Raw genomic sequence first — 10,584 nt, forward strand, 5'->3', positions numbered from 1 at the left:
ATCTCCACCAGAAGCGATAACGGGAGCTGAGATAGCTCAGTGAATATGGTGACCTGGTGACTGCCGAAATCGGAGATCGGTTCCTCGCAGGGGCAAGAGATATGTTACTCAGCGTGTAGATGGGTAAACGGAGTAAGGCAGCCTATATTAAGAATTCGTGGAGATACATGTCAACTCCTCCATACGTCATCATGACGGGATGCTTAATTAAGCACAGACACAAATTTAGCTCGGCCTCACCCGTCAAATTTTGTGTATGTGCGCATTGAAGCGCATGACTTTTCACTTTTGACTGCTGATATTGTGATAGCTACAGGACACTGAAGGGTTCTCTATTTGCCTAGGGGCAATGGGCGTGTCGCTTACTGGCACCTGCAATATCACACGGTCAACATTAAAAGAGCCTCCGAATATACTCCCCAGAGTTGTTTCTTTTAATTCGGTGAAGGCTTTAAAGCACAGTGGTAACTATAATTACCGCTTGATTGTCCTTTATAAAATTCTTCATTTTCCTCACACCGTGTATTTGTATGTTTCGTTTGATTCTCATAATAAACAGTGATTACTTTCCAAAACACTTTCATCCATCCGAAGCATGTTGCTAGCCTAAATACCCAAAATCTGAGTTCATACCTCACAAATAAAGCAAATGTCGCCACTACACAGACCAATTCGTTAATTCTGTCTGAATCATACAGAACATATTCATACACTCAGTGGGAGGAACTCGGAGTTTCTCGACGTTAAAGCCGCTGGTACACACTCTCACCTACTGTGCTTCAAGGGGGTTTAACCGGTGGTCGCTCTCAAAGGGACATATTGTGTTTTCTGTGAGGTACGAGCTCAGGTACCTGGACTTCACGTGTCAAGACTTGGATTATACTCGTACACAGCTACAAATGTGCAGTGTCGACTTTGAATCAATCTGTTCGCCTCACCTGCGCCCGCCCATGCCTAGTGGACTGACTCCAGACAAGGCATCCCGTTTTACCCTACATCAGCTGACAGCAAGGACAGTCATTCACCGTACGCGCAACACATGATGGTACCAGTGCTACTCAAACAAAACATTTCCGGATCTGTTGGACAGCTAGACTGCATCCGAGCAAGCGTCGACAAGCGGGGCGGCTGCCCAATTCACTGGCACTGTTTGAAGCAATTGTCAGTGTTTCTATACTTACAAACCGTGTCGAAGTAAACTGCCCGTGAATTTGGTAATTTTTGTTTAGCATCAGATATTTAACAAACTGCAATCTTTGCGAAGTGTAATTACAGAATGTTAAAGGCAAGGAGTATGAGATGGATAGGGCACGTAGCATGAATGGGGAGAGGAGTATATATATATATATTGGATTTCAGTGATAAAATCAACAGAAGAGAGACCGCTAGGAAGATACAGAATAATATTAAGGTGAATCTTAGAGAGGTAAGATGGGGTGGTATGGACTGGATTGATCTAGCTCAGGATAGGGGCCATTGCTCTTGTGAACACTGTAATGAACCTTCGAGTTCCATAAGTTAGAAAATTCTTGAGTAGCTGCGCAACTGGCAGCTTCTCAAGGACTCGCCTCAACGGAGTTAATTGTCGAATATTAAACAGCATTAGATTAAATTAATTAAATTAAATTAAATTAATTTTGTGTAATACTTATAACCAGTCAGTCAGAATATTTAGTCTTCCCGTTTGTCGTTTAAAAAAGTAAAAAAAAGATGAAGTTGTCCTTGTGCTTAACGAATTAAACACTACGCCATGAAGGTGTATGGGGGAGCGGATGTATATATCTACATTTTCTTGACCTCGGCACTAGCTGGAAGTGAGTGATCAGTTTCACGCCGCGACCGCTTTACCCCCGGGGAAATAATCCCCGATACCAATTGAATAGGAGGTTTGGCGGACCCCAGAGCCGGTCTGGAAGACATGGAGAAGTGAAAATCTTGACCCTACATGAACTCCAACTCCGACCCCTCGGCCGTCCAGTCAGTGGTCAGTCACTAAACCGACTGAGCTATTCTGGCTCCCTCATAATTTATATACTTGGCAAAATACTGTGAGAATGCCGGAAAGGAAAAATTCACATGGAATTTTGGTCTGTAAAACAGAATTGGAGATCACTTGAAAGATGATACGATAATACAAAAATGAAAATTCAACAGAGTTAGAACAATATTCAGTTGGCTCACCATGTGGGCTACGGGTGGGTGCTTGTAAATACGCTATGGAACCTTCGGATTTCGTATAAGGCGAAATATTTCTCGATTTGCTGAGCGACTATCAGCTTCGGAATAAGAATTCTGCACCATGGAGTTACTCAGTTTATTTCGATGAAGGGACCTGAAGTGAAATGTAGTCTGGCGCCCACTGGAAGAACGAAAGTGCGCAGCCTTCAGCAAGGAAAGAACACATTCAAGTCCAGTCTGAACCGCCACCTTACATCTCCTTCCTATATCGTTAAAATGACTTATCATGCAATCTCGTGCGTTCTTCTTCGAAACCACAGCCTTCTGAGGGGTTGGTCTAGCAAAAAGATGAACGTGTTACTGTTTCTTACGTCCGAGTTACAAGTTCTATTTCATCAAAATCCCATGAATTTGCTGTAGAGACCTCTGTTACTTGGAGTGATGTACTCATGAATATGGGTAAGGGATAAATCATAAAATTCGTCTACTCACCATTACACTTCTATAGTATTTGTAACGCATCAAGATTACGGTCATCTAGAGTGTGACGCCCTGTAGTTTAGTAGTTTTGGGTGAACCATCTTAGTGATGCAACATGAGGGCAGCAGATTCTTCCGAAACGTTGGTACATATATACGAAACTACAGGGCGTCACATTACAAAAGACCCGTATCTTGACACAATCGCAAAGCCCCCAAATCTTTCATATGTAAAAAGACAAAGTTCTCTCTGTACTTAATTAAGCACCAGGCCATGAAAATACATGGGGGAGTGGAGGAGCTGACCATTCTTAGCCTCAGCACTAGATGGAGGTGAGTGGTCGGTTTTACGCCCCGGCCGCTTTGTCCCAGGGGAAGGAGCCCGCAGGACCCATTGGATATGAGACTGGGTGGGCCCTAGAGGCGGTCTAGAAGCTGTGGAGTAGAGAACAATCTTACCCTTGCCGGGAATTGAACCCACGCCGTCCAGCCAGTAACTTGTCGCTATATCGACTAAGTTATCTCCTGTAATGTTCCATATGTAACGTGCAGTAAGTGATATCAATGCAGCACAGGAAACCTGTACTAAACTCTCTCTGCGATGTTTGTTGCGCAAATCAAAAGGACCTATGGAGTCGGGATAGCTCAATCGTGTGGACCACCTGGGTTTGACTCCCGACAGTACAACATATTCTCTTCTCCACAGCATCCAAACAGACTCTGGGCCCACCCAGCCTACTATCCAATGGGTATCGGGGCTTTTCCCTGTGGGTGAAGTGTCCGGGCGTGAAATTTGACTACTCATCTCCATCAAGTGCAGATATCAAGAATGGTGGAGTTATACCTCCTCTCCCACATGTCTTCATGGCATAGTGACTACCTAATTAAGCACATGGGCAACTTAACCTTTAATGCTCTAGGCACGTAGCATGCATGAAAACTTAAAACTCTACACAATTTCATAGAAAGAGGCCACTGTCAGACCAAGACGAAGATGTGGGAATATTAGCGAAACAGCTTGTGAACTGACCTGAGAGGAAGCTGGTGGCGATGGACTCGCCGTCCTGACCCTTGACCCCGACCACTGTCACTGCCATAGCCGTCAGGGCCACCAGCAACACGACAGTCCCCATAACTCCTTACTGCACTCACTGCACCTACCTGAGTCCAGGGCAACACAACACTGACTGGTTCGCTGGCTGCTGAAGAGGTCGGTCCTACGCGCATCCTACAGCGCAGCTGGGGGAGGGGGGACCCACAGGGAAACGAGGGTGAGGATCGAACCCTGGATATCCGGCACGGTAATCACCGGAGTGACATCAAAACGTGCATGTAAAACAAAAAAAAGTAAAGGTATTCCTGTAACAGGCCGCGGCAACCCATAGGGTTGTGAGACGTCGAGGCTCCCACATTTCCTAGATAATCGGTTCACAGATGGCGGTGATATTCAAAATGTTAAGGTAAGGTAAATTTGGCTCTGTGCTTAACTAATTAAGTACTACACCAAGAAGGCGTATAGGGGAGTGGATGTATAGGTCCACATTTTCTTGACCTCAGCACTAATTAGAGGTGAGTGGTGAGCTTCACGCCCCCGCAGCTTTACCCCTGGTACCATTGGATAGGAGGTTAGGTGGACCCCAGCGCCGGTCTGGATGACATGGAGACGTTAAAATTCTTGACCCCACTGGGACTCGAACTCTGACTTCTCGGTCGTCCAGCCAATAGCCAGTCGCTATACCGACTGCGATATCCCGGCTCACCCAAAACGTCCAAGTATCTTTGACATTTAGAACTAAGGAATCGCCTCCTCACGTATATTTTTGCGATATGAAAATCGAAGTTTCCACTTCTGTTGCAGCAGTACGACAACGTTACAAAAGTGGGAAATTTGGCCACATAAGTAAATTTTGTACGAAGGAACAACAATGTTGTTAATGCGTAGAAGCAAAACCTGAAGTATTTTCTGTTAAAAATGCCTACATTTTAATGGTAATCGCAGAGCAAACAGCGAGACATATCCAGCAATTGAAAAACAAAAGTAAATCAACCAAATCTTGGCTCATATAAATATCGGATTTTTGGAAGCATGGAAATTTGTTGTAAAATGGTCACAACGCTGGCGGTCGAACCCTGCCATTCTCTTCAGGTGCTGAAAACCTCCGAGGGTATGTTGAGCCTAATACGAGGAACTTCTCCCTCTTAAAACGCAAAGACGAAAGGAGTGAGATAACGCAGAGACAAGTGAAAGCAATGAAGCCCCGAGCCAGCCGAGCTGATGGAACCCCTAGAGAAGGTAATGGAAGATGACGGTGGATAACAGCAGGACTGAAATATCTGAATGATCTGAACCAAGTCCAAACAATGTAGAGAAAATGAACAGTTCAAAAGACCAGACAGTATTAGAGAAATCTTTAGACGAGTTGGAGTCCATTCAGATGGAGGACGAAGTCAGTAACATATTGGTGACAAAAATCAACTTAGCGATAAACTCCGGGATGCTAAAGCAATTGTCAGACACCAGTGGAGAGCAGTCGAGCTTCACGAACATTACAATAAAATTCAACGGGGAATCAACCAATTAAGATTGTCCAATGGAACTGCAGAAGCCTATGAAGCTATGATAGAATACATATTTACAAGAATGTGCTACAGAGGGTCGGATGGGCATTGACTAGGCCATTTTTATATATACATTTATTTTTCAAAATAAAAGAAGCGTATGTGAAATTAACCTTCTAGAACACACTGCACCATCTGCTTTGCGTGCTTTACCATTCATAACGAAGCGAGTTGGCATAGCTGTAAATCTCTAGTCTCGTGTTCGGTGTTTTATCAGTTCGATTTTCTCCATGCCCTTCAGCTTTTCCTAGTTGATGTTTCCCTCAGTCCTCACGCAAATGCCGGTGTAGTATCACGATTAGGCAGCGACCGTTTCCTTCCTAATTATTTTCAATTCGTCAATCATCCTATCATTCAACGTTATAGTTTAGCTATTAGCTTAATCACCATACCATGAAGATTTATAGAGTCGAAGATATGCTCCACGTAGTCTCAGCCTCAACACTAGATGACAGCCATATCATGTTTCTCTTCACAAGCACGCATAACAGGATCTTTGGAGATACAGGGGTATGTGAACTTTAAAGAATGCCGTCTTCTGGGATGTGGCACCATGTAGATCTTTTGTGAACCGACTTTACGGAGGAACGTATCGCCTCCATCTTCAGGGCACAAAATTCCGCAGGCAAGGAAGCGGCTGCAGACTGAGCCACCAGTCGAAAACACCCAGCTATATAAGAACAGGAAGGGAAGAGTGGGCCACATGGGGAACGTATAGAGAGGAGAAGGGAAGGGTCTGTAGAGACTGGTGAGCAGGTAGTTTCGGGAGGGGGGGAGGAAGGCAAGGATACCGAGCAAGCATTGACCCAGTAGCCTTGGGGCTAAGCTGCCGAGCGTGCATAGGCCTGCGTAGCCATGTAGATCTCGCGTCATATCCAGGAGGTTTCTTGAGGGAGCAAAGGAGAGGCTTCCATGACTTGCTGAGACAAAAACCCACCTCTCTGTTAATATGGTTGGGACGGAGCTCAATCTCAATTGCCTCCCTAACGATCTACTCTGGACACGGAGGTTATACGTTCCTCTGAAACGTCGGTTCACACAAGATCTACACGGTGCCACATCCCAGAAGACGGCATTCTTCATAGGCACTCCCATGAAAACTTCATATCTGACATATGTGAACTGTGTTCACCTTTATACAAGTACTGTTCTGACACTTTTGGAACACTGCCATTTGTAGTGCACTGCACACTTCTACATGCTGCACCCAAAACTGTGTAAACATTTTTAACATTTCTTGTCCATATATTGCACTTCAATGATGGCATGTGTTTGGGCCCAGTAGCCTTGTCTGATTCTTTTCCATATAAATATCATTATCACAAAGCTAAAATCCACCCACCAGTGCTGTAGTACCGAGAAATTTAAAATCCCTGTTCCTGGATAATAATGGTTGGAGGTAAGAAAATGCAAGGGGTGAACTCAGCATGTTTCATACAGGGTATATATATACAGAGTGTCCCTGGAGGAATGGACCAAACTTCGGGTGTTCCTTATGTTAAAGTACGCCGATATAACCCAAAACACCTATGTCCAAAGTTGAACGGTTACGGAGATAATGGCCAGAGAAGTGTCAAACTTTGACCGGTGTTACACACTTCTTGATTATAAAATACATATTAAAACTGGCAGGAATATGTGGATTCTGTAATGTTAATAATGTACGTAACATCAAACTAACTTGTGAGTGACATGAAGCCATAAAATTGAAGTACAAAATACTCGCTCGCCATGTCATAATTGTCATTAGGGTTTCCAAGCACTATACATGACACATGAATGGCAAGCGCTGATAACATGACTGACTGCGCGTTCTGGTATAAACCAACTACATAAGTACGGCTAGGGTGAATCACCGCACTCAAGGACAAACATAGATAAGGCGTCTCAGCTGACAGGTACAGTGTGTGGACCCGCCAGAAGACCACACTTTTCTCGGGCCATTATCTCCGTAACCGTTCAACTTTGGACGTAAGTGTTTTGGGTTATATCGGCATACTTTAACATAAGGAACACCCTCCCAAAGTTTGGGCCATTCCTCCTGGGACACTCTGTATATATGCCCACTTGAATAAATGTGACAAATGGCTTCGCCACAAGGCAGTCCAGTCTGGTGGAAACGTTAACAGATGGATAACTCACACAATGGAGGCATAATGGCATGGCAGGAGCTGTTGTATCAGATACTGCACATGAGAAAAAATAAGTGAATTATATAGATCTAGATTATCCTAGTGAAACTTCTGAGTGGCTGTGGTCAATAAGGGAAGCCAGTGAAATACCTACCCCCTTTAAGGCATACAGGCAGAAAAGACTACAAGATGCGCCCTAATTTTATGTATGATTTTCCAGGGAGAAAAATGGACCTTAAAATTCCAAAAACATGTTAATTCTTTCAGTCCAGTCCTAACCTACAATGACCTTTTGGCTGAGGCCACATGAGTGCACGAAGTACATCCGTTGCAATGAACATACTTTATGATGGACATTGCTGAGGACACCACACAGTTGCAGAATGCTGTGCGTAGTTTCTTGTCTGCAATGGAGCCAGAAGAAAGCATAGTAATCGCCTCTCTTGTTTATTTCTACAATGGACTTATTTTGTGTGCTCCTGTGGCCCCACACTTATATATACACAAGTACAGTATATAAACATCAAAATGTTTCTGCAAGCATTTTGTTTAAACATACAATTCATTCAATTATGATACAAGTAGGCCTCTAACTCTTAAACACTTTTGAAAATATTTTCCATCTGACACCAACATTTTTGTCAGATCAAGGCCAAATAATTCTAGTCCTCCAGAAAGTTAAGTATAGTTCAAGCTTAAACCACTGAACAGGTTGGTCCAGTAACATTCTGTAGAATTGCATTCACATGACACTAGGAATCCTTAATGATGTTCCTCATTGTTTTCCTCAGCATCTCCAAGCAAATTTGAGGACAATACCTTTATTAGGCCATGAACACGCTATTACCAAATACTTTCCAATTCATTTCCAAAACATCGGAGAAATTCTATGGCACTACACAGCATCACATTCCAGAGGGCAGAACTCTTCTGTCACTGCTCTGAGAACCACAAATTCAACACAAAACATATAATTTGCAAAATATTGTAATGGATTTGATGACTGTGTTGCCAGGAAACAACTCTGTAAAAATGGTGCAACATGCAACAATAGAGGAAGCTGCATTTTCTGTAGATCCAACCGACGTGCCAATAGACTGGCTGGATAGCGATCACATGATATGGTTCCTGTGATGCGTGTCTGTTCCACAGCTATATAAGTGAGAGCATAGAAGAGTACAGGAAGTCAGCCTGTGAAGATTTAACATGTGATTTGAAGACTTTATGTGTGCTATAATGCAGTGATATTGAGAGTGTGAAATTTAGAGAGACTTCTATAGTTCCTGTGTTATAAATCCATGAATACTAGTGGAGATATACTGAAGAGATTAGTGTGGAGTGCTTTTTAGTGCAAAAATCAGGTACAGTGTTATAATTAATTGTAGTTAACACCTGTAGGTTGTTAATAAATCCAATTACCAATCTGAGCCACATCTTTAGTCACTCATACAAGTAATAAAATGTTTATTTTTAGGAGCTACATCTTTCTTGTATCAGGCCTGGGTGTGCTTTAATGTTTGTTCATGCAATCAAACCGCATATCAGCATGACCCCAACACTAGTCAGCTCAAATGTCTGTCAAATGGTGCAAATAACCCACAACTTTGCCCACTGTTTAACATGTTCATGGAGTGTACATGTATATTTACATGTGTACACACATCAAAGAGCAATTAGCAAAATGTACACATAAATCTCTTTTTGTGATCTACATTTCTACCACAGGATGACTTACTCAAAGGAATCCTTGAATTTTTAATTATAAATCATATATATAGTTAGGTAGACTGCCTCTGTGGTCTAGTGGTCAGAGTTCCTGGCTACAGATCCAGAGATCCCGAGTTCAATTCCTGGCAATAACAGATTTTCTGAGAAGTAGTGGGTCTCAAACAGGGCCCACTCAGCCTCATGAGGATAACTGAGGAGCTATTTCAAGAAAATAGGGGCTCCGGTCTAGAAAACCGAGCTTAACAGCCATAGGGGTCTGTTGCGCTGACCACGTAACACACTCTATCCACAAAAGTTAGCACTAACTTTGCCAACAAATGACAGTCGCTCAGTCAGTATAGTTCACTTTTGGACTACAGGCCAAAGAGTTTGTTTGCTTGTATATATAGTTAGGTAACATATCTGTCAACACTACAAAAATGGTTTTATAATCAATCAATATTTCATAGACTGAGTTTTAATGCTTACCCTACATGTTTCGGACCTCACGGGGCCATCATCAGGCAGTAAGAAAAAAGATAATGATATAATTTACTGACACAAACGAAACTTGGTGACTACATTTCCTGCTGGGTGTTGAGATAATTGGGTAACAGAAGATTCTGATATCAGCTTCCTTCTGTCTGCAGATACAGACTGTACGTTTGCAAATGTTGCAGCCAGCGAAACACAGAAACAGAGCCTGAAGGAAATGTGAGGCAGGTGGGCACTGTCAGTGTTGCAAGGTATACAGTGCTTACACATTTCGTTCTCATCAATAAATTGTTGTATCATTTATAATTACTAATTGCACACCTCCTCCGAGTGAATAACTCTGTACAACACAGTTTTACTGTATAGATAAGGCAAGAAAATGAAATTACTAGGTAAGTTACAAATTACATAATTTTTACATAAAACTGAATGTTTACATACTATTATCACAAATGCCTGCAGTAAAAATTTCTAAATTAATGGCAAATTATTTATGTTTTGTATAAAGTTATTAACTATGGGTTTGAAGCTTCACCTCTGGAAACACAGACTGGGGGTGTTTCAGAAAACTGCATGATGAGGAGCATCATAACTTGTACTCTTCACCAAATATGGTTAGAATGATCAAGTCAAGGAGGTTGAGATGATCAGGGCATGTAGAACGAATGGGAGAGAAGAGGAAAGCATACAGGATACTGGTTGGAAAGCTACAGGAGACCACTGGGAAAACCAAGATGTTGGTGGGTGGACAATATTAACCTTTAAATGCTGGGCTTTTGAAACGGTGGTAACTTTGACCTGGCTGGAGTTTATTTAAATGCCCGCTGCTGGTGCGCGTTTAAATGCATGTTGCTACTCTGCATTTAAGTGTCCATTCCTGTTAGGGTGCTTAAACAATTTTAAACACTGTGCTTAAAAATGCTGTGTCTAACACAATTTTTTATGATAAATGGATGGAATTAACTTTGTATCAG

General features: G+C 42.6%; 1 protein-coding gene across 1 annotated transcript in view; it reads right to left on the reverse strand.

The window, feature by feature from the left end:
• The window catches only part of LOC111863966 (protein masquerade), a 31,036-nt gene extending 27,213 nt beyond the window's left edge, over positions 1 to 3,823 (reverse strand). Inside the window, exon 1 of the mRNA XM_023850799.2 lies at positions 3,688 to 3,823. Within this exon, the coding sequence (XP_023706567.1) occupies positions 3,688 to 3,790 (103 nt within the window). The 5' untranslated portion in view covers positions 3,791 to 3,823. The remainder of the gene's footprint in view (positions 1 to 3,687) is intronic.
• Positions 3,824 to 10,584: the final 6,761 nt, after the last annotated feature.

Source organism: Cryptotermes secundus, unplaced genomic scaffold, assembly GCF_002891405.2.
Source record: "Cryptotermes secundus unplaced genomic scaffold, Csec_1.0 scaffold279, whole genome shotgun sequence".
NCBI classification, from domain to species: domain Eukaryota; kingdom Metazoa; phylum Arthropoda; class Insecta; order Blattodea; family Kalotermitidae; genus Cryptotermes; species Cryptotermes secundus.